Genomic DNA, 24,658 nt, shown 5'->3' with positions numbered 1-24,658 from the left:
ACTCAGGGTTTTGTTACTAGTTGGGGAGAGAGTCCCGAGGAGGGTAAAGAGATAGGGATGATTTTGCTGTCACAATGGTTCTTTTCACATTAAGCCTTGTGGAATCAGGCAAGTCTTGTGGCTTACTGCTTTCTATCTTCTGTTCAAGGCATAGGAAAGATCGTCCAGATGTCAATCAAAGATGTCAGTGTCCTCACCTCATGCCATCAGTTGCCAGTTTCCCAAGATATGAGCCTTAGAGAAACCCATAAGGTATGTACAATAGTAGATGGCCACCGCCCATCTCTACAAATGCTGAAATGTGAAGGGTGATGTATTGCCCCTTAAAGAATATTCTATGTACACCCTCCCACGATTCACAACCATGGAAGTCAGATTCTTGGAGAACCAGCTCTATCCCTCTTTCTGTCCCTGTTCCAGCACACTGGCCCACCTGTGCTAGAAATCCTCTTTAAAAATGGTAGATCTCCTCTCCATCCCCCTCACCAAGGTCTAGTCCAAGATTCAAATGTCCCAGGGTATTTCGACGGAGGATTTCCCAGCCACGGTGGCTACTGCTGCTTATGGACGTAGTTCTGGACAGAGGAGGTGTTTGCAGGACCACAGAGCCTCTAGCTAAAGTTCCAGGCTCAGTCCCAGAAGGCTGTTTCTCAGATAGCTGCTCTTGTACCTCCTCCTTGTCTGAAGGTTTGAAAGCTTCCACATAGCGAAGCACCCGGTATGGATTCTGGTCATGGTGGTGCTCAACCCTGAGAGTAAACAGAAGGAAGGCACTCGTGAGGGCTGGGGAAGGTGGGTCCCAGAGAGAAACAGGCGAACGTGAAGGAAGTGAGATATTAGGAAATAAAAGGACGGACCAGAAGTCAAGCAAGAGGAGCGTCTAGGATGGAGGGGGCCGGGAGAGAATAGAGAGAAAGGTAAGCTGGGAATGAGGCGAGAGACGTAAGGAAGCCAGCTATGCAGAGGAATAGAACACAGGTTGAGCTATATGTGGCAACGTGACCTAAAAGAAAAGAAAAAGAGAGAGACGTGAGTGTCATGAGGTTTACAGCATCCAATTCAAGAGATACCAGTGAGGGCTGAGGAGAGCCAGGCCAGGGGATAAGGGTTGTCTATGGAGGAAGAGGCTAAAGTCAAGGCCGAAGTATATTGGAAATGAGGATAAGGAAGTAACTAGCATGAGTAAACACAGGTAAAACAAATGGACAACCCATGTCCACACCTGAGCATTTTACATGTCTATACGCATACCGCTTCACACACCACTGCCCTGTAGTAAACACAGCTGGCTATTGTTTTCCAACACCCCCATCCCACTGACCCTTCACCTCCTTCTCTCTCCCAGCAACAGACGTTTCCTGGTTGCTTGGCTTCTCAGAGACCCCACCCGCAGGGTTCACAGACACAGTGCCACTCACCGTAGGAACCAGCGGTCCCCCAGGCCGTACTCGCAGCCACAGATCCCAGATCGAGGCCACAGGAAACGAGGCATTTTCCTCTCCAGCATCACTGTGGTGGCCACAACCTAGAAGGAAACGAGGCAGCAAAAGATCTCAGAAGGAGCAGAGAGACACCAAGGCCACCAAAGGAGGAAACAAAAGCCACCCCACTCAAGGAAGACCCTGGAGGCCCGTAGTGAGTGAGGGCCACCATTCATCCACATCTAAGCTTGTCCCAGAGCCATGCTAAGCTGGCTATCTCATCCAAACAGGACAATGATTTTTACATCCATTTTCATATCCACAGAGTGTGAGTCATTCAGAGCTAATGTGATTTCCTTCCCCTCTCCCACGGGACAACTGCAGACCACTGCTGCTGACTTAAACAGAGTGATTAAGTAGACTCTTTACGATGTCAGAAATGAGAAACAAAGCAATCCGGTTCAGGGACTCCCTAACAAGTTAAAAATCAGTATCTTAAGAAGGAAAAGGCTTGTCTAATGTCTCTGTACTTGGCAAGGAAGTTTCCAGCAGCATGTCCCATGTTCTGTCCTTTGTCCTGCCCTCATTAGCTAGCTACACGAAACAGACATCAAGCTTATCAAATGTGCCCGTGACACAAAACTGGGAGGGATACATAATAAGTGGAATGGCAAAAGCAATATAAAATGATTTCACCAAGTGGGAATGCTACTCCGAAGCCAACAACACAAAAAATTAACAGGACAAGGCGAGAAGTATTACCCTTACATTTAAGGAGTTTAGCTCATTAATGTAACAAACATCCAAGGGTTATAGTTGATTGTGAACTTAGAGTGGCCAGTTGTACGTCTGCATGAAAAACTGACTCCATTTTACATGTCACTGGCAGTGAGTAGTGTTTCTTCTATAATAAGAAAAAGCCTCTTCTCGAACTTGACCATTTCCTCCATGCCAGGAACTATCCTAGTATCAAAAGGACTTTGAGTAGAGTGTTCAGGCCAGAAGGGTTGGCAGCAGCAGATTACTGATTCTAGGAGCCATCAGTCCCTAAAGTAGCCAGCTCTCTGTGACAAGTCCTTCTCTTCTCCCTCATTGTCTTCCCTACCCTTGGTCCCTTAGTTGGGCCATGGCCAACTCCCTCCTTCCTTCCAATCATTTTGTTCCCTTCCAGATAGCTGTTCTTTTCTTCAGAATATGTGCTCATGGTTCTTCTTTATTTAGCCTACCCTTGACCCTCTTGCTCCTGGCAATGGCGTGGTCTGTCTTTTTCATCTGGATTATGATCTAACTGCTTTCAGGCAATTGGTTAGAGTAGAGGGGTTGCACAGTTAGTCGGTTCTCCCTAACAGACTGGAGAAGAGAAGAGGGGTCCTCGCCTTCTTATTGGTATTACCGCCTCCACTATCCAGCACTTGACCTTGTCTTAAGTTACAAGATAAATCTTTCACCTGCTCTGTGTTACAGTCCCAGGGAACTTACACATGCTTTTAAATTTAGGTTTTGAGGTGTTGAGAATTCACCCTCCAGCTTTGGACATGCTAGGTGTTTGAATGTACTGGGTTCCTATAAGCTCATTATTATGAGGTATGTATGGCCTTGTTGGAGTAGACATGGTCTTGTTGGAAGAGTTGTGTCACTTTTAGGTGTCCTTTGCTCAAGTTTCACTTGCTGTGTCATTCAGATCACTTCCTGTTGCCTGTTTGTCAAGATGTAGGATTCTTAGCTCCTTCTCCAGCACCATGTCTGCCTGTACATCACCATGCAGAACCATGATAACACTCGACTAAACCTCTGAAAATGTAAGCCACCCCAATTGAATGTTTCCTCCTTTATAAAAGTTGCCATGACACACTTATATTGCTTATCCATCATGTATACTTTGGCCTAAAATCATTTTCAATTTTTTGTGTCAGGTCTCAGAAAGTATAGTAAATAAATCCCATTCCTGAAATTAAAAAAAGAAAAGAGTTGCCATTGTCATTGTGTCTCTCCACAGCAATAGAAACCGTAAGTAAGACACCAGGCAAGCAAGCTACTATCCAGCTACATCTCCAGCCTGAAGAGATTCTTTAAAGCCTGTGTTTTTGTACAATGTTGGAAGAGTCAGAGGATGCAACTTGAATGGGACCTTTAGAATTGTGTAAAGCATACCCTGTCCCCACCCCAGCTTCTTAGAAGCTGTCAACAGGGGGTTGATTTACCTTAGAAAAGAGAGTCAGGCTGAGTGGATAGAACAGGGAATTGATGGGACGTATAACATAGAGACTAAATTCTAGGCAGATACCCAAATCTAGTTTGATATTTTAAACTTCCCAGTTATGAGGACCAGCTCATCCACCTCATTTCTTTACAAAAAGAAATGCATGGGTTTGGTTTATTTCTCTTTGTAGTTATGGACCCTCGGTGATGTAAACCCTGACTTGAACCCACTCCACTATTCTCCTCAGCTAGCTAGTCCTACCCATCTTCAGTGTATGTCTTAAACATTTCTCCCTCCATGAAAGCACCTCCTAACTTTCTACTTAAATCCCTCAGTTGCATCTCTTCTTACCAGCATCATACTTCCCTGTAGCAATTTTACTTCTATGAGTTTCCAGCCTCCTGTGAAACGATTTACTTAGTGCCTGTCTTTTCTGTAGTTTAACATTTCAGCTGGAGGACCTACTCTGTCTGTGGTGGCTATGTTTGTATCCCAGCTTCCAGACACTTCCCTACGTGTAACAGGCTTTTGAGGACTATTGCTACATACCTATATAATTATCTGAAGTGCAAACATTGGTTATATTGAAATATTTATATCGTACTCATGTGGAAAGATGTGCTCTCTGATGCTCAGGAGGAAAAAGTCTGACCCCGAAGAGTAGAATTATAGCAACATGGCTATAGTTCACTGCTATATATGGATGCTTCTAATAATAAATTTTTCACAATATGGAAAACTCCTGTTCTCTGAAACCTTACTCAAATATACAAAATAATAAGGTCAAAATTAGACTAAAGAATATACTGAATGACTCTCACACCGATACATAATTACGTTGAGAAGCAGCTCAATTACTTAGCAGTCTTTGGAACATAGCTCCTAATTCCAGTATTTGATTAGCTTATTGTGATACAAAGAAAAGATATAAAAGGGATTTAGGGATTTATAGAATCCATTGGAAGAGAAGGTCTAAATTTAAGAACCACATTTCACGAAAACAAAATATATTCTTGTTCTCCGTGGATTCAAAGACTCCTGGATCCACTTTTTACCTGTAGTAAGCAGCCCAACTCCATGCTTAGATCCTCCATTATATCGCTCTTCTGTGCCCACCTGTCCCATCCATCTACACGCACATAACGGAAATGATACCCTCTTGGGGCAGTTCTAAGAATCCCACTGAGAGGGGTTCACAACAAACACATCCCACTGTGGTGCCTCAATTCCAGCTCCTACTCCATTGCACAGACCAACACCAGAGGGCTCACCTGTGCCCTCCAGAGCTCATCCCTCTCCTGGGCCACTCTCCAGTGAGTGTCGCCCATCATGGCAATGAACAAGTTGAGCATGAGCAGTGTGGCGATGATGGCAAAGGCGGCGTAGGTGATGCTGTACATGAAGGGCAGGTCCACTCTGTAGTTGGCAGGGCCATCGATGTTGGTGAGGAAGAGCTCAAAGGTGCTGAACAGTGCCGTGGGGTAGTCAGAGAATTCCCCCAGATTTTCTGGGTCCTCAGTCTGGAAAATGATGGAGAAGGCTGCTCCGCCCAGGAAGACGGAGGTGGGGAATGAAATCGTCACAATAAATATGGGCTTGGTTACCGTTAGTTCCGCTTCTGATCTACACAGCTGCATTATTTACACACAGATACATACATACCACTATGCATCCACAAAAGGCTTAACCTTAGAACTGGCTAAACCTAAGAATCCCTACTGAACTAAGTTCGCTGTTCTCAGCAATGATAACACTCAGCACTCATCAGAGAGAGTTACATGTGTATGTGTTTGCATAGTAAGTTGCCTAACAGATCAGTGCATTTTGGAAAACCAAATATTTGAAAGGCAAGTTATTAAAAGAATTATCGAGTCTCCAACGACTTCAAATGGCAGAGCACGTGATAAGAGAAGCTCATTTTCTAATCTTCAAGACTTGTAGATAACTACCCATTACTCTGAGACTTGGGAGGCGAGCTTTGATCCTCATGAAAAAGCTGCCTCACTGGTGTACAGTCTGTGATATGGCAGGCTATTCTGGATCCTTGCAACATCAAGAGGCCCTTTACATGGCTTCTTACTGCATGAGATACTAAAGTGCACGGCAAGGTGATCCCAAGAGCACACAGAAGAGTCTGTATGAAATACTCACTTCCTTAAGCAAGATCACAAGTGCAGTGTGATCATTTAGGGGACCAGAGGTACAGGACATCTTTAGGGAACAAACTGCTGCTCTACTAATCACAGTATGTACATGGGTAAGCAGATTTAGGGTGGGGAGAAGGAAGAATATTTGCATGAGGCCCCACAGGATAGAATGCTCCATACAGACTGCCATTTGTTCCCGTGTGTGTGTGTGTGTGTGTGTGTGTGTGTGTGTGTGTGTGTGTAATCTATCATTTTGTGGGGAACTTCATTGAATAGAGAAATTTCTAGAGACAGTGATAGGGTTCTGCAGTGACAGGGGCAGGGTTCTTCAGAGCACATTTTTCTTGCGTTCCCTCTTCTCTAATGGGCGACCAGTTACAGACGTAGAAGACTGAGTTAGAATTGCAAGGTTTTCTGAATCACAGGCCTGGGCCTTCTTCCTCTGGACCTGAGCTCTCTTGTGCCTGCCAACTCTCCCTCTGTTCATCCCCTGGCTTCTCCTCCCTGTGCTGGACTTCCTGTACTTCTTGGCATTCCTCACCGTACCTATTTGTTCCCATTCTCGCAGTCTCTGACCACAGGCTTTCTCTGCAGTCTCTGCCATGTAGCAGGATCTCCAAACTCTCACTGTGCAAATGACTACGTATAGAGAGAGGGCACTTTGTGTCTAATTGCATGGCTTTTACTTCTTCTGAACTGTAAATGTAACAGAGTTCAACATGGTGTTGTCCCTATTTGCCTAGATAGTATTTAAAGTATTTAATTAAGTATTTGAAGTCCAATGTCTCTCCTCCTCCAGAATTCCTTTAAGCGGCTTCTGGCACGGTTAGCCGACATGAATCTTGATGACTCAGGATCACGACTCTACCTTCCAGGCCAAGCTGGATGGTCTCTTTCCATGGACAAAGTTGTGTTTTTAAACCTAACTTTCCAATAGGTAATGGCGAAAATGAAATCAGGTTACCTGAGGCAAATCCCAGGATGACCATAGCCATCAGCCAGCAGAAGCGTAGCAGGTCTCCAAAAATCATCTACAGGAAACACAGAAGAGGAAGGAAGATGGGGTGACTCTCTCTCCACTGTCCCCGAGCAGCCGTTGCTAACAGATCTGGATGTCTCTGCGATGCCTCCAGCTAGGCTCTGAGCAGCGTCCGGGAAAGCACTGACCTTCTGAATCATGATTGTAAAGGGGCCCAGCATCTGGAATCCTCGGGCGAAGTACATGACACTACACCAGCCCAGCACCAGGGCCATGGACAGGGGCACAGCCTCCCCATTCACATTGGTGAGCCTCATCACCATGGTGACCAGCACGAGGGAGGCATAACTGATGCTGGAGGGAGAGCAGAAAGAAAAGTGAGGATACCCTGGCTCTCCTGCGGCACGAGGGTGACGCGGCTGGCACCCACACACCCAGGCTAAGTCTTAACAGCGAAAACAGGAACCGGCGCATGTGACTTCACGGGGCCGAAGTCCCTGCAGTGTCAACCTGATATCTAGGCCTCGGCGAGTGAAGTGGAGACCTGGAAGATTCTAGTAAGTGAAATCAGGGCTTGGACTAAGAAGAAGACACTCACATGATGACATGGAATGGTCCCCCGAGAATTGTCTGTCCAAAGTATTGAGAGGCACCAACTCTGAAGATGTCCGGGATCTGGGGAAAGATGATAAATCAAAAAGAGAAATGCACGCTGCAGTTCAATGTGGGACCTAGGTGGGTTGCGTCATCCTAGACCCCCCTGCTCCTCACCTCTAGAAAAAGAATGACCACAGCTCCAGTGATTGTCACCAGCTCCCCCACCAGCCGGATATTATCCTGGTAAGTCACATATGCTTCCTATGGAAGGAGATCAGGGTATAAATACTTCCTAATGGGAAGAGCTGTAACCTCTGGCGCCTACTCTCTAAAGCTGTATAGATGTGTCCGAGACAAGAGAGAGGTCTTGCCGTCGCCATCACCCCATTGTAACTTCTACCCTGGCTAATTCTGTGACCAGAACATGAGTTTACATGTCCAAGTTTTTCTCGTATATGTTATATTGCTAATGACTTGGTCTACCCTGTGACAATGCTCCTTCCTTTATGTACGCTGTGAGTAATGATTTCCGTATGTATTGAGGAGCCGAGACAACATTTCAAAGCACCAAAATGGCCAAATGAGATACAGGGTATGGTGGTACCTACCTGAAAGTCCAGTGTTCAAGAGACTGAGACAGAAACCTTGTCTAAGGGAGTAGCAAAATAAAACAAACAGAACCACAAAGCATGCCAAGTGAGTAAGAGAGTTTAGGAGGTGGTGGCAATGGTTTCTGCCATGCGAAGAATGCAGCGGATTCAATCTCACGGTGGCTTGCACTCACATTTAAGCTATCATAAGCATACCGCGGAATTCAGGGGCCGCTGTTGACCACAGACTTACTGTCTCTAATGAGACCTTGAAGCACAGATGTTTGAAAGCAAGGTTTCTCATGTGGAAGATGGAAACTCTGATGCTAAACTAACTCCTGCAGATAGTGTAAAGGCGGTAGGTGGTGCCGTGAGAGTAATACAGGCTAGGCCTAGAAATGGAGCCAAGTCTTTTATTAAAAGCTTATAATCCCAGCAACCGAGAGGTGGAGGCAGACGGATTAGTTTAAGGCCAAATCCCAGGAACCTAGAGGTGGATTCAGGAGAGTTGGGAGTTCAAGCCCATGTTTTGACTATGTGACAAATTTGAGTCCAGCCTGGACAGCCTGAGACTTTGTTTTGAAGGCAGGGAGGTTGTAAGCACTATCCTGAAGACAGAAGATGGCATAGAGCTGTGAAAAATCAGAGTGCCCCTAGAGACCAGAGAAGCAATGACACCATCTATGTCCTTCAGATGAAAATCAGAGAACTTGTAGGAGAAACATGTGAGCGGGGGCTCTCCTACATCCATCAGCCCCTCTCTGCCTATCTAGCAGATTCCTTTACATGGAGGCACTCCCCGGCAAGAGTGCAGCAGTCAGACAGGCATCCAGAAACATGATAAGGCTGCCCTTTCTCCAAGATCCCCCTCGCTTAAACCAGACTTCAGATATAGGGCCATCTGTGAGCCTATTTCTTTCTGTTCGTAAGACAAGTTAAATGAATGAATGAATGAATGAATGGATGAGAGAAAGGGAGAGAGAGAGAGAGAGGAAGGAAGAAAGGAAGGGTTTTTTCTTGTCTTTAAAAAAACTCTATTTTCCATGGAGTGTGTGTGTGTGTGTGTGTGTGTGTGTGTGTGTGCGCGCGCGCGTGCGTGCGCGATGCGCGCGCCTGTGTGTTGTGCCATGGTAATAACTGTTTTGGCCTTTGACTGTAGGGTTTCATACTGACAAGCTTCTTTTTGTATATAACGGTTATTTTTTACAGCGTTGGGGAAATGGCGGTGCTCTACAGATGCAGAAAGAGACCTTGATTTCAGTGATACACCCTGATGGCTCAGGAAGTGATGGCCTTTCTTAACTATTCTAAGCCTCCTTAGAATTAAGTCCAAACAAATAATGAATTTGCCTTACTAAGTTTCAGAATCTTATTCTTTAGGGATTGTACTCAGGATGTTCTGCCTAAGTTAAGCATCTAACTCCTAGTTCTCTAGACTCGTGGTTCTTACGAGGTAAACTGGCTTTAAGTTGCACAGCCACTCGATCTCAGCTGCGGTTTGTTCAGCCTCTCCCGTTATTTCAATGTTTCGCTCTTCTTCCATGTCATAGGACCTAATGCCTTCAGGCAGACACACTGCCTACCATCTCCTTTACCCTGCACCCCCGATTTCCACTCCCCTCCAAATTTCAAGACTGACGTTTCGGAAATGTGTCCCATGACTTGTGCTTCATGCCTTTCCTAGCTGTCCAATGCCTTCAGGATAAAACCACAGATGGAATGAAATAGTGTTCCCTAAGCACTTACCATAATAAAAGTCACTAGACAGTGTCTGGACAGGGCTAGCAAACAGTTAAAATCAGGGCATCCTCTGAGAAAGGGTAAAACCTGCTTTATCTCCCCCCGCCCCGCCGGATTGGGGAAGAGTGGCTGGCCAGGATGTAACTGCTATTTTGTTTGATCTGATTCTTTTTGTTTGTTTTTGTTTTCTGAGACGAGGTCTTATCATAGTAGCCCTTGGCTGGCCTGGAACACATCTTGTAGACTGGGTTAGCCTGAAATTTATGGTGGTCCTTCTGTCTCTACCTCCTGAATGTTAGACTTCCAGGAGTGTGCCATCATACCCAGCATTGTCGTTTGGTTTATAAACTGTGTGTATGATGTGTCCTTTTAACTAAACGTGTCCATTGTGAGAGAAGACTCAAATGTAAAGCCTAGATTAACTAAAGTGATTCACCAAACTCACTGCTCTGTACTCTGTCTTGTGGTCTTGTACTGTGTGTGGACCGAAGACACATCAACAGGGTCCTGTTAGCCAGGCCTTAAAGCAGGATGTGCTCCTTCCTTAAGAAACCACCGAGTCCCACATCAGTCCGTCTGTCTAGTTCACTCTTCCTTATGCTTCAGGGTTCAGACCAGGCCAACATTCATCTGGGTTCTCCTCAAATGCCCTTCTGCGTTAGCCCAGGTGTGTCCCCTGCGAGGTGCTGCTCTGATTACACTTCAGCTAGAGCACTGAAGTGTCTTCCTTCTTCACATCTCTTAGAGAGTCCTGAGGACATTAGCATCTTACTCCTATCGTTTTTATCCACAGTTTACAAGATTGTGAGAAAGTATTCATTTAGCAAGAAAGGGCAGCTGTGGGAAGAGCAGAGAAAACAGCTTTCCCTGGAAGCTGCAGCTTGAAGAGGGAAATAAACGAGCAAGTGGGGATAGAGAAGCCTGTTTGGAAGCAAACCACTTGAAAAGATGACACCGGACTGGATTCTTCTGAGACTACCAGAGTCCTCGCTCAAGGTCATTGGAGACCCAAAGGACACTCTACACCACCCCTCTAGAAATAAGTATTTCCTACAAATAACCAGAATTTTCTGCATTTCCACATGGCTTAGAATTTTAGGAGTTGTTAACAGCCTTGTGTTTGAGGAGTTATGATAACCTGGAATTTAGTTGTCATCAATAACCAGCTCCCCAGTCTCTCACACCTCATTGACAAACTGTCCTGATGAGCTGTTCTCGAGAGGGCATAGCGGAGCACTAGGTTGCAGTGAGCTGAAAGGGCTGTTTGTGCACCATGTGGAGAAAGATGAGCCTTACTGACATCCCAAAGCACAAGAAGAAGTTGGACATTCTAGTTCAAGCTTTGGATTTTCTCCCCAGAAATCAGACCTACAAAGGGCCCGCCCCACTGGCAGTTAACAGAGGATTTCTCTGATTTCCTTCATTGCACAGAGCTTCCCAAACAGTACTGGCAAGGGTTTATCACAACACAAAAGCAAGGTAGGATGTCAATGCATTTTTTTTTTTCTTTAAGAAGATGTATAGGTTTTCACTGGACTGCTGGCCTCAGGAGGGAAGGATCCTGTTCCCAGGAAATGTTACCCTCTCAGAAATTAAGACCCAGTCCCTGTATTTTCTCAGGAAGGATGATTGGGAAATTTTCTCTTTCTTCCAAGAAGTCATTAAGTAACAGTGACCACTCCTTTGTGAGTTGTTCCTGTAAGGTTTTGCCCCCCCCTCCACTATATTTGTATTTGTTTTATTTTGTTCTGGTATGCTTAGCTTTCCTGTTTGTTATAAGATCTCACCATACAGCTCAGGCTGACCCAGAACTCACAATCTTGGCTCACCCAGGCAAGTGCTGGCCAACATCTTTTCCCTTTGCCCATTGCCCAGAACCTCTGGTCACCTTCATTCACCCTTAGCTCTGAAATTCAGCTATGCAGAACTGTGGGATTCACTGACAAATTTAAATTGTAAGAAAAGCATCAAATATGTCGGAAGAACTATAGAAATTAGGCCCAGAAGATTAAGATTCATCCCAGTGTTTTGATCAGAGAATAAGAGGGGGGTGGGCACTCTGGATGATAAAGACTCCAGGTAGCACAAAAATTTCCACCCAACACACAGTCTTCTTGGCCTACACCCCACTCATTCTCATAAAATCCTGCGTGTACCTGAGCACCTCCACAGAAGGCTTTGAGGTCAACGCCCACCCACCTCATCTTCTAAGGGTTCTGGAAACACTGAATAAAACCAGTTTCCACATTGGTCTAAGAAGACTTACCCACTCCCAAAGAGGTGCGATTTACTCCATATCTAATAGGCTAATCACCTAAAGTAATAGTGATGGTTATGAGAACCAGAGAACCAGAGTAGCTCAGAAGCTGGGAGTGGGGGCTATTCCATATCTGATCTTCATTCCATATCTGATCTTCCACCACTTAGGGTATGCTCACCCTTACAAGTATTTCCATATAAAAGGTGACAGTGGTGGACCTGGGCTAGTGCAAACCCTAGAGATGTTGATTTCTCTTGTAATCTACGTGCATCTACAATGAAAAGAAAAGAGAGAGACTAGGATCTAACACATGACTCTGGAGTGAGAAATTGCCCATTTCTGTAGTTTTAAGATGATGGACTCTGGGTGTCCACTAATACCTATGCTGGCTTTGCCCACCGCATGTTTTTGTTGAAGTGCTTACTGTCTTTTAGATTTGCAGCCACCACTTTTTCAGTGGTGCTTATTTTATTTATGAGGAAGAGGAACATTAAATGATGAAATGCTTTTCCACATAAAAAGTGACCTAAAAAAAAATCACATCATCTTTACCTGATAGCTCATAAAAAATGCAACATCGTGATCCTATCCCGGCTTTCCTGCCAGAAGCTTCAGGTGAGTATAACAGGGTCTCCAAAGCTTGGCCAGTGTGGGCAGTATACACACAGTGAGCAGTTGATAGAGGTTATTTTTATCTCCCGGGCTCCCTGTTTCTCTTCCTCCTTCCTTTTCTTGGTTTTAATTGGGATGCTTGTTCCACAGGGAGCTGATTAGAAGCCTTGAATAAGGGGTTGTACAGAATTGGAGATCAAATGGGTTTCCAAAGGGCTGTGGTGCCCGGGGTTGTGTGGAACTTACGAAAGAGAAGGGCATATAGAATCATCACACTGACTGTGCCAAATTGATGATTTAAAATAGGAAACCATGAATAATTCCTAAGATTGTCTTCCCTCTTCACATCACTTCCAACACAAAGAAATGATGATTTTTACCTTTGTTAAATCTCCAGATGCCAACTCTCCCTCCCCACATCCACATCAACTCACTATGCCAACTCACCATTTTCTCTTGCTTGTGAACTATAATAGGCAACTGATTGGGATCTCCACAGCATCTTAGTCATCTCTAGTCTTGTTTGTATCCTGGTACACTATTTGGCATGAGCTTTTCTACTAATGCCCACCATTATGTCTAGCGGGGCAAGGCCGTAACCATAGCACTACGAAGGCTAAGACGGGAGACTATCAAGAGTCTCAAGATTACCTAGACTATGCAGAGAGCAGCAGGCCACTCTGACCAAGTTGTTTTCATATTTAAAATTCCAAGTATCTTGCAAATTTGAAGATGAAGATTAACCCCAAATATGTCCCGGAACACCCTGTACAAACTGGGAAAGATCTGCCTCCTCTGTGGCATTTTGCTTATTTCTGTTTTAATCAGCCTTCTTTCCTAGACACCGAAGAGAATTTCCCTGCCTTAGGCTCCATGGATATGCATTCTCCTTGCCTAAAATTTTCTTTTCATTTTGACCTAAGCTCAGGGCACAGGAATTTTTATAATCCTCTTCTGTCTCTCAAAGGAACCAGGCTCTAACTGTATGCTATCTTAACACTGTCCTTTTTTCTTACTGTGGGTAAAATGTTAGTGATAAGCAACTTGTAATAAAACATACTCATGTGCTAATTTGGTTAATGTACATCAGCCTATAAATTCTTAAGCAAAACTATCTACATTGTGTTTTGCTCAGACCAATAGTGCTTAGCATTATTTATTTCATGAATAAAGTGTTGAAATATTTCTAAGAAAAGAAAACAGCAAAGGAGAACTTGACAGAGTTTTCTTCTAGGAGATTAAAGGGACAAATAGATAGGCAGGCAGACAGACATATCGAAACATAGATAACCTTGCTATAGAGCCCCTGGCTAGACTAAAACTCTGTGTATAAAATCAAGCAAGCCACTTGAGTTCTGGGAAAAGGGCATGCGTAACCATAACCATGCCTAGTCATAATAATGATGGATGCTAGTCAATGCTTTCATGCCCTATAGCAAAGCAACCCTATGACTGGAAAGTTAGAAACAAACCTCCAGGATGGAATCTGGTCATTCTCAACCCTCCTGAATATTAGTCATTTCAGTTTCTTTAAAAGACCATGGCCTGGGCTCTACTTCATAAGTTCTGAAATTTTAGGTCTGGTTTGCAGCCCAAGGACTTGTCTTTTCAATAGTGTCCCAAGTCTGTCACATGCAATCCTGCCTACAATATACGTGGTCACCCAACTATTTAATTTCAGAGGTAGTATTGAGACCCAAGAAGTCTAGCTCCTAAGCCTTGACTTTCCCAATTACTTGAAAGCTCTATGGCTGAACAATAAAGCCCATAATTGTTCTGAAACCCTGAATACGCGTGGAGCTAAGTTAGCTCTGCTCTTACGTGGCTCAGTTTTTACATGCTTTGTGTGGCCCCACACAGAGGATCTTCATCCCAAATCTCCAGCATGGAGCTGCTGGACTGTTCACACACAACCCTACACATGAAGCCGGAGTAGTTTTGTAAACTGGGTCCTGAAGGCCAACGGTTTCCGTAGACCCCAAACCATCCACACAGTTAATCCCAGAGCGAATGGGGGCCTCCGTGTTCCCAGAGCTAATAGTGTCATTGATTATTAAGCATTCATTTATTGAAGCAAAAACTCCCTGGGGTAAATAATTGAGTTCAAGTTTAGACAGCATATTTTTATACTTCTGTATTTCTGAGGCTTTCAAGTAATACACAAGTGTGGGGGAAGAGAATTGTTCAAGGAATTTGGTGCAGTGCGAAAGCAGAATATTCCATGTTATTATGGTGATCCATTCGCATCTCATTCAAACTGACTTAGAACCAGGACATTCTAGAAACTCAGGGCCAAGCTTAAAGATTAACACTAAAGAATAGGGACCATTCATTGATGCATATTACTATCTAAATCCCTTATTCCTGTATCCTCGACCTTCACACTCCTTGCCCTGTTGCCAAGAAAAGAATATTTCTTACGTATTCTGTTTTGTCCAGAATGACTGACTTAAGCAAAAAAATAAAATAAAAGAAAGCAGTGAAGATGTTAAGGGGGAAGAAAGAAGAAAAGAGAGGTCACATAGTTATAATTATGCTATTTTTTTAGTTCTGAGGCAAAGGAAAGCAATCTTTCAAACACAATTTAGACGACTTGGATCAAAGAAGTACATTCATGCATAATTCATCCTACCACAATGAGATAGACATGTGAGACCCAGTCATACTTAATTGGCCAGCATCACCAACGTGTAGGTAGGGTGGAACTTCATATATATTGTCAGTGTGTGATCTCTTTATCAGTGTGAGACAAAGGTTGGGAATGAACACAGGGACAAACAGTGGTAAAGCCAGCCTATCTACTCTGTGTATGGTTATATATTCTTCCCCGTTACTTGGTCATTTGCTTCAACCTCCCAATTACCATTAGAGTCACCCTCTTTTCCATAAAGTTATTTTGTTGCTACTTCATAAGTATACTGTTGTTATTGTCATGAATCATAATGCAAATGTCTGATATCCAGGATATCTGATTATGGGAACCCTGTGAAAAGGTCATTCCACCAAGAACCACCAGTATAGACCATAATCTCCAGCACCCAGGTCTTACTTAGCTAGCACAGTTCTTTCTTTTATTTTTCCTTTGGTTGTTATCTCTTTGCTCTTTGGGGAACTACTTTAAGTCACCAGGGCAAAAATGTTAGGCTCTTATAAATAACCCTCCCCAAATGGTGTCCTACTGGTTGACTGCATATATCCAAAGCTACTCATCAGAATCTATGCATTTTGTTACAGCAAAAGGAGAATTTGTTCTAATCAGCATCATTTTTAATCTATTCCACACCTTTATTTTTCCATCTCTACCATCCCAGACCTCTGCAGGATGTGCCATAAAATGACAGGTCCTGGAGAGATGATGTGCACTCAGCTGCTGTCCCTTCCGAGAATCTTTCCATAGTTTCCAACAGAGGCCTAGGCAGCCCACTATAAAGAGGAATTCCTTGGTAAATCATGGGGAATTTCACAAATGTACAAAGTTAGTAACACTGAACGCTTTTATAAAAAGTAATTGAGAGAGAGAGAGAGAGAGAACTTGTGGCTTCTTGGACAAACGCTTACTTATGCGCCTCTATCCATGGCCCCCATCTCCTGTCTAATTTTTACCTTAGTGGCAAGGTGCCAGCAACTTCCTGGGGCTGCGGACAATGCCTTTTCTGAAGAGCATCAATATGGTCTCCAACGCCATCACCCCCAACCAACGCCTCTGTTCCCTTTTATCCCTTCTCAGAAGAATTACCTGTAGTGTTTTCTGTTCCATGATGGTGTTATCTCGGGAATGTGTTCGGTTGCTGTCGCGGAACTTGAGGGGGCGGTATATGCAGCACACGGTGAAGCAGATCATGTAGAAGATGTACACAGCACCCAGGAGGTAGAAGTAAGGCTGCCCATACTTCTTCCACTTCAGGCTCACAAGCTCTTTCACTGGGGTCTGTTCCAGAATTTGCCGAGCCTGTCAGAGTGTGGTGCACAACGGACAACATGGCGGCAGGGGGAGGGAGGGGGGAGCAGAGTTGAGTTTTGAATTGCATTCCAGGTGACAGAGCATCATCCAGTCACTCGTTTCTTTGACAGGCAACTAATAATCTCTATTATATGCTAGGTTTGCACTAGTGTCATGGGGAAAGTATTTACGGTGGTCAACACAGTGCAGGCAGCTACACTGAGACTATAACGGACGAACAGTAGCCAGGCGACTGAAGGGGCCCTTAAGCAGGACCATTCCACAAATAGCATTGCCCTCTTTACAGGTAAGATCTGCTTGGGACCATGAGAGCATCTGTTGAGATTAGTAGACGGAAAATGCATGGGAGAAATAAACAATAGCAAAGATCACTATGCAGATAGATATATTGTAGACGTCACAATAGGGAGTTTGTTGTTGTTTGTTTGTTTGTTTGTTTCTACATGTCATAGAAAGCAGTGGGAATTCCAATCAAGAAAATAGTTCGGTTTGCATTAGAAATATGGTTAGACTGGCAAAAAGCAGGACGGAAGATGGTAGGGTGTGGCGATAGTTTGAGCCAGATGGGATGATCCTCTGAAAGAAGTAAACAGCAAGGTGCAAATAAGAGGAGATCATGCATAGGAGAAAGCGTCTGAAAAACTAGGAAGAGGAGAGTTCAAAGTAAAGCAGAAAGGATTAGGCAGGAACAAGAATCCCTTGAGGGTGGAGGGAGAAAGAAGAAATACAGTTTCCCGATATGAAGAACAATCCAAGCATCAAGTAGGAGGAGCCCCAGACCAGAGAATCTGTTTTTGCCATAAAATATAAAAATCGTGTCCTTCAGATGGAACTAAGGTGCCAACTGCAAGAACGGTAATCAAGACAGGCGGTGTTAAAGAAGAGAGGCTGGTACAGGACATGTAAAACCCACAGGAGAATGCAGGTGGTTGATAACAGATACCAAAGCGTGAGGGGCCGTGGCTGCGGAATCTACATCGTCTGTGGGGTTTGTGGTCCTAAGAAAACCTGCTCAACTTTAGGTGTTTCCAGCAGGGTTCCAGAAACACGCATACAATGTGGCTGTTCGATTTTTCTTCTGCTCGCTAGTTATCATTTTTCATGCTTTGTGGCTCTATTCGGGTTCTTGGGAAATTGCCACATAGCAGGCAGTCAACGGAAACTCAGTTTGACCACAGGTTCCTGAACATGGGGGCCTCTTCTCCACTCTGGACTCTTCCTTTCAGTCCATTCAGTCACTGCCTTTACGTTGTTCCATCTCCGGACAGTTGGATGCAAAACTCAAGGTTCTTTCTGTTGTTGCTTGTTTGGGACTGTTTGTTTGTTTGCCCTCTTCCCAGTGACTTACAACTCCACCTAGAGGCCCCAGCGGGAGGGTACACTTACTTTCTAAGGCATCCTCAACTCCCTGCCCTGGATTGACACGCATGCCCGGAAGCTCTTCCTCCACCGCAAAGGTCAAAACATTCTCTGCCTATGGCTAACCCTTCCTGCTTTATTTTGAATCTGCCTCTTCCTGGTTTCCCAGCTGCCTCGTCTTCTCATCCATTATCATCTTCCCTTTGCCTGCGTCTTGCTCTGTGTCTCACCACATACATGCCCGAATTGTTCCCACCTGCATTTTGCTGCCCCTGTGCACAGTGTGCGCCCTCGTCATGGAACAGATCAGACCTGACTGCAGACTGTGAGAGCATCAATCCAAAAACTGAAGAAACTGGCTGAAAAGGTATGTGGGTTTTGCCTCTCATTTGTCCCTTCAGTTCCTTCTGTATTGTCTGGGACCAAGCACATATTTAATAGGCTAAATGATGGAAGAGAGGAAGGGAAGAGGAGGAGGAAGAGAGAGGGAGGAGAGGAGGAAGAGAGGAAGGGAAGGAAGTGATTCTAAGTTAGAGGAGTCTTCATCTGAAGGGTTACAATGAGATAAATAAACTGAGAATGGAGCCCAGCAGGGGGAAAGCGGTCCCAGAAGATGCGCCTTGGATGGTATTTGTACCTATGGAAACTATTTTCTCCTATCTATTGCAAAGCTATGAAGTATCTTGGGACCAGAGTGTCTCAGCAGATGGAGAAGCAAGCACCGTTTCAACATGTGTTTTCTCACATGAAGGCTCTGGGCCCGTGTGACATCTATACCTCTCTCTTCTTGGAGGAAACCACCAGCTCCAGAAAGGACAGCTCCTCACCCCAGGAGTCAATCTCTGTGATGTCATAGAGTGAGGACGTCAGTGGCCCACACGACCACTGGATGTGCTTCCGTTTCTGCATCAGGTGTTGGAACATCTGGAGGGGCAAGCAGAGCTTTGAATGGCGAGTGTGTGAGAAGGCGCTGTAGAAAACACCTACGGACCAAGTCGGTCACCCATGGTAGCAGCAGGGCAGGGAGGGGAAAGTCACTAAAGACCCCTTAGGGCTCGGGACTCACCACAGTGTTGCCTTCCACTCCAGCCAGCTTGAAGGGGGTGAGGCCCTGGTTGTTGGGCACAAGTTCCAGGGACTTCAGGTGGTCACCCCCATCATAGGACAGCAACAGGTTGTACATCTGGCAGGCAAAGGTTTTGTTGGGTTGCAAGATGAGTATGTGCAGTACTGTGTTTCCTGGAGAGACAGAGGTTGCCATCAGGTTCCCTCCCTCCCTCCCCCTCACACACACACACACACACACACACACACACACACACACACACACACAGAGAGAGAGAGAGAGAGAGAGAGAGAGAGAGAGAGAGAGAGAGAGAGCGCATCATCCAGCACTTTCTCCTCATCCCAGTTCTTACCCAGGGAGTCCTGGGCCCGGATGTCAGCTCCATGTTCAATGAGCAGCCTGACAATCTCCTCACTGCCCACACAGGCAGCGAAGGACAAAGGGTGTTCTCCTGTGGACACAGGAGATACGTGACAGGAGACAGCAGGGTCAGAAGAGGGGAGGACTTCTGCCCTTCAGCCCAACAACTGCCTCCTCCTGCTCCCCTGTCTCATCTTGTGGCTTGGGATCACTTGCCCAGTGGAATCTAAGGAAAAGTTGCCACAGAGTGTCGTGGAGGGAATTGGCCTCTGGTTCTAAGTCCCAGAAGGACCCTTAGTGTCTTCTCCTTTTGTCCAGCCCAGCTCTCCACCTCCCCTTTCTCTGAGCCTGGCCCTGGTTCTCACCATAGTAGATGAGGTTGTGCGGACTACGGTGGAAGGCGGACCCTGTAGCTCTGGCAGAGACACTGGCCCCTCTGGCAAGCAGGGCGCGGACCAGGTTTACATTCTGGTTCATGACTGCGATGTGTAGCGCAGTCTGACCTGGTCCAGAGAGAGCTGGGAGTCACAGTTCTGTGTGAGGCACAACACCCCAAAGCCCGGAACAGAATTTCCCCGAGAGTGCTTCATACAAACTTCTGCTGTAGACGGCAGAGTGGACACGAACCAAGGACAGTTAACCCCTCGGGATCCTGGATCAGTATCTCCATCCTTCATTTGCTGAGGGGTTGCTATACATATAATCAGTCTAGTGTTGCAGAGAGAATGGGGGGGGGAGAGGGAGGGAGGGAGAGAGGGAGGGAAGGAGAGGACAGAGTACACTATGGAGCTACGGCCTGAGCGACTCTGAGAAGAGTAAAGTGAAATATGAAGCAGCTAAAAGGGAGCCACAGAGGCTAAAAGCCAAGATCTGGGATCTTGCAGTCATCTCGGCTCATGAGGAACCCCACCCCTTCCGGGAGGCCACCCTACACAGATGATACATTTTAGAAACAGTGGACCGGAGGCCACCCTGCACAGATACATTTTAGAAACAAGATCTGTTTCGTCTTTGAGTTGTTGTGACGCCTCCTCACCTACGTATGGCTCACACAGTGTGGGCTCTGTGACCAGGTATGGCGCCCCCTCCATCAGCATTACAGCAACATCCAAGTTGTCGTAGAGGGCTGCTATGTGCAATGCTGTCTGCCCCAGGGCTGCTGGAATGAGACGAGTCAAGAACACCGAACACTTGGCAGTCTCTGTCAGGTTAGAGGCCCCCGCCCCCAGGAGCACCTCAGCAGCCTCTCCAAGCTGCCCTTTCCAAAGCCACCTCCATCCCTGTGATTCTGATCTTACCTCTTTTTCGGAAGTCACAGCTCTGGTCAAGCTGAAGTCTCTTAAGTGTACACAGATCATTTTCCTTGGCTGCTCTAAGCAATGGAGACTCCCAAATACTGGAGGAAGATGAGTGGGAGTCAATTAGGGACCCTCACAAGGAGAGGCCATGGTCAGAGGAGGCAGAGGCATTCTCTGATGTGGTCGCTACTTGCAGAGTACACAGCGACAAATCAACTTTGTCACTCTTGAGTTATTTGTTGGACTCAAGGGATGAGAGCACACTGGGGCAGGAGCTTATTTTAAGACCATTCTGACTTCCCTTCCCTTGTGGTTTCTTATCACTTTAATTCCTCACAGAGAGTGAAGTTTGTGTGTGGCCTGAGTCTTAGCCGTCAGTTGATAAATAGGACAGTTCTTCACTTACTGAAGACACTGAGCTTAGGACACAGGTCTCAGGTTATTCAAGCTGCGTTTAACCTGAAAGCCTCCTGCTTACAGCCTATCTTCCATAGTACTAGAAAGTACTATGCAAGCTGCCAAGGGACAAAAGCAATCAATAGTCCTACCCAACTGTGACGTCTATGAACCACAACATTGACCAGCATGACAAGATATCCCTATGGAACAATCGTGACACGCCTAACCTTGCAGTAACCAACAACAGCCTAATTGGACTTGAGGTCCAATCAACAGGAAGGAAATCATGCCTGTTACCAGCAACATAGCCAACTATATCGGGCTAGTGAGTTCATGGATCTTAGAAGAGAACTTACTACTATCATTTTACTAGATCAGCATAAATTCTTAACAATATTCTAATATTTATACCAACAGATAAGTATAGCTCTTGACTTCCATTAAAGATTTCCTTTGCAGCAAATAGAGACCATCTCAGAAAACTACAACTGAACCCATACACAGATCAATGGGACATGGGTATACAAGCCCCAGTGAACACATCTTCAACACAAACTCCTGCTCAGAAACAGCAGAAGAGAAGGCACAGAAATTGCAACAACCAGAGGACCATGAAGTCTGCTATGAGAGTGTGTCTCTTCTCTGATAAATGGCTGCCTAAACAACACCTGAACAGTTATAGTATCAACAGACAAGTTAACCTGACATAGAGAAAATGTCAGAGTCCTACCCCTAGACAAACTATAGGCAATTAATGACTACTGAGAAAGGGTGAAGCAGCCTCTCCCAGAGATGAGCTCTGTAAATGCTTGTCTCATACCACCCTGCTTAACCTGAAATCATTTACACACAAACAATGAAAGTGTACTCAGCAAGTTATATTCATACTTCTGCAAATGTGTGTGTGTGTGTGCTTGTATGTGTGTAAAACAATAATAATCAAAGGAAAATGGGTTATCAATTAGGGGGATGGACATGGGAGAGGCTGGAGGAAGGAAAGGGAAGAGGAAAATGATGTAATTGTATTTTCATGGAAATAAATAAATAAAAATAATTAATAAATTAATTAAAAACAAAACATAAGGGGTAGTTCCTAAGGAGAGTCTGGGGCTTGAAGTGGTTTTCAGAGTATCCTTATGGAAAATGAGAAAAAAGGGACCTCGGGCCAAGTTTGTCAAGAGCTTGAAAGGCTCTTGAAAGGAGGAGACATTTCTGTCAGTCCCCCAGGCTCCCAGACCAGCTAGACCTGCTCTCTAGCCCAGGGGAGTTAGGTCGCCAGATACTTCAGGATTGGGACTAGCCTTAGACCTTACAAATCGTGTGACATTCATCACCTAGATTTAGTGGTTGTTAAAAGCTGAGCCCTGGACCCTCTCATTTGTCTCCACTCAAGTTCTCACTCCAATCAAGTTGGGTTGTTAGAACGCCCTTCTCAGCTGAAACGGAATTTGGGGTGCCCATAGGCCATACTTTCCTCCCATACTTAAACCTTAGACCTAAGACTCTGGGTTCTTTATTTTCAGGCAAAGAGAAGTGAGTACCAGGATTCTCAGCTGCTTGAGTCGGTTCTCCTACAAATTCCCCTGGGTTAATCTTCAATTCTGACTTTGCCTGGATGTAAATGGAATAGGACATAAAGCCGAAGCCAATCTTCCTCGACAACTTAGTTTAGGCTCCAAAGGCAAACACGGGTCTAGCAATTTGGGGCTGTAGGGAAAGCGGAGGACATAGACTGATGGCTATTTCCCTTTGATCTGTCTCAGTCCTTGATTCTTCTCCAGTGTCTCCAGGGAGAAGGGGCTTTACAGTTAAAGAACCATTTTATTCCATGTAAAGGAACTTACAGAGCCAGTGGCCAGATCCTACCCTAGCTCACCTAAGTTCTTGGTCCCTATTGAGGCCTGACCAGCCCAGAGAGGCTAGGGCTGGATTCCAGAGTTTCCCCTCTGTTTTGAGGCTACTATATAAAGCTCTGTGCACCCTAACCCTTGACACCACTGCACCTTTGCTGAGGAAAGGTCTAGAAGCCAAATGAACTCAAAGACTATACTAGTCCCACTCTAATACAAGGCCCGGAGAAGCCAAAGTTCCCATTGCATAACCAGGGGAAAATTCCATGAACAAGCAGAGTGCCTGCAGAAGGACAAAGTGTGAGAGATAAATGCAAGACCCTGTGTTCACAACCACTAAAACTTCCAAAAGAGGAAGAGATGGGCACAGCCAAGCACAAGGCTCTCTGAAGCGCTGGCAGGCATTCTGTTGACAGTTCATCCCACGTCCCAGCCAGCTGTTAAGGGGAAGCAAACTCCACAAACACTACTGCAGGAGCTCACCGGAGGGAGGCTCTCTGGTCCCTCGCCTGGATGGCGTTTCCTACTTCTGGAGCTCATTCCTGGAATGATCTATCTGGAAATGGATCAGCCGCCCTGGACTAAAGACCTTCGGTTATCTCCCTGATTTCTGGCAAGCCTGACACTTTAAAAGATAGAAACTGAACTCAACACCCCAGCCTCATTGGAACCTGCCCTTCCTCACCTCCAGGCATCACACAAATGAACCCCTCCTCCACCCGTCCCAGGCCATGACAGCTCCTTCCAATGACAGCTCCTTTCTCACTCTGTCAAGGAGCCCTCTAAAGAAAGGTTACTTCAAAATCTGCAAGATTTGATCTCTTCCACACAAAACCTTCTCTTGCTTGGCATCTCCTGTCTTCTACTTTTGCCTCCATATTCAAAGTCTCAGCATATTCTAAGCCATTTCTTTTTTTTCTACTACTATTTCGATGGCCTAGCAGGAGTGTTATGCCAGTTAGGCTGGAAGGGGTGAATATATATGTAAGAGCCTGACGCTGCTGAGTTTGAATGCTGCCTTGGGGTGGGGGTGGGGGGACAGGCTGCACACAAAAGGGCATGAGAATCTGTGCAGTGGTGAGGTGCCCTCAGGAGCATTACCTCTTCTGCTGTAGCATATGAAGCTGATCCAAGTGATGCGCCCAGTCTTGTTCTCTGACACACCAGCTCAGAAGTTTCTGGAGTTGGGTCCAAGGCCGTTTTGCCCCCATGTCGTCTTGTGCAAGTCTGGTGAAAGGAGCCAGCCTGGGCTGACCGCAGCTGAGGAGGCCAGTCTGCTTGGGTGAACACCTAGGCAAGGGTATCTTCTGGGTCTGTGATGGTGGCTGTGGGGTTAGAGTGCCGTGTGTGTGTGTGTGTGTGTGTGTGTGTGTGTGTGTGTGTGTGTGTGCTTGCACCGGAGAACTAGCCACCTTGCTGGGGGAAGGGGAGGAGGCCTTCACACAGCTGAGCCTGGGGGCACAATGCATCCTGGAGTAAGGAGGGGTTAGGGGAGGGACCTCCTTGGTTCATGCTGTGGGCTGGGCAGCTGAGACTGGGAGAGGCTGAGGGGTTGGGCCAAGTAATTTGGAGAGAGAGTATGGCTAGATAATCTTGAAGGTGAAACAGGTATCCTGGGATACAGATCTGAGAAGACTCCTAGGGAATTCTGTGTGGCTCCCGATGTTGGACAGCAGGAATCGAGAATAGTAGAGGGTAGAGAAATCACGGGGCACTTTCTAGAAAGTGAGCTAGCAGGAGGAATCGGTCGGTTATGATAAGGCAGCGTTACTTTATTAAACAGTGATTTGCATTGGCCTTCTTACGGTTCTTTAGGAGA

At 45.7% G+C, this 24,658-nt stretch overlaps 1 protein-coding gene across 1 annotated transcript; it reads right to left on the bottom strand.

Annotated features, from left to right (window-relative positions):
* Positions 1 to 410: 410 nt before the first annotated feature.
* On the bottom strand, positions 411 to 24,070 carry Trpv5 (transient receptor potential cation channel subfamily V member 5). The gene is made up of 15 exons (XM_051174673.1): positions 23,941 to 24,070; positions 20,591 to 20,688; positions 20,329 to 20,451; positions 19,658 to 19,795; positions 19,285 to 19,383; positions 18,933 to 19,105; positions 18,644 to 18,790; positions 16,283 to 16,495; positions 7,519 to 7,605; positions 7,346 to 7,422; positions 6,936 to 7,101; positions 6,733 to 6,799; positions 4,893 to 5,161; positions 1,419 to 1,525; positions 411 to 749 (listed from the first exon to the last, which is right to left on the bottom strand). The coding sequence occupies exons 1-15, from the start codon at positions 24,048 to 24,050 to the stop codon at positions 452 to 454; spliced, it is 2,172 nt and encodes a 723-aa protein (XP_051030630.1). The 5' UTR covers positions 24,051 to 24,070; the 3' UTR covers positions 411 to 451.
* Between the last annotated feature and the right edge of the window lie 588 nt (positions 24,071 to 24,658).

This window comes from Phodopus roborovskii, unplaced genomic scaffold (genome assembly GCF_943737965.1).
Source record: "Phodopus roborovskii unplaced genomic scaffold, PHOROB, whole genome shotgun sequence".
In the NCBI taxonomy this organism is placed as follows: Eukaryota; Metazoa; Chordata; class Mammalia; order Rodentia; family Cricetidae; genus Phodopus; species Phodopus roborovskii.
This window is presented reverse-complemented; position numbering and strand designations above follow the sequence as displayed.

Bases quoted from the DNA above. Each gene is read 5' to 3' on its own strand.
- Trpv5 (XM_051174673.1), bottom strand. From the start codon at position 24,050: ATGGGGGCAAAACGGCCTTGGACCCAACTCCAGAAACTTCTGAGCTGG. The intron at 19,796-20,328 runs GTGAGGAGGCGT...TCTCTGGACCAG, and splicing joins ACTGTGTGAGCCATACGTAG to GTCAGACTGCGCTACACATC. The intron at 16,496-18,643 runs GTATAGATGTCA...ACACTCTGACAG, and splicing joins TTTCCTCCAAGAAGAGAGAG to GCTCGGCAAATTCTGGAACA.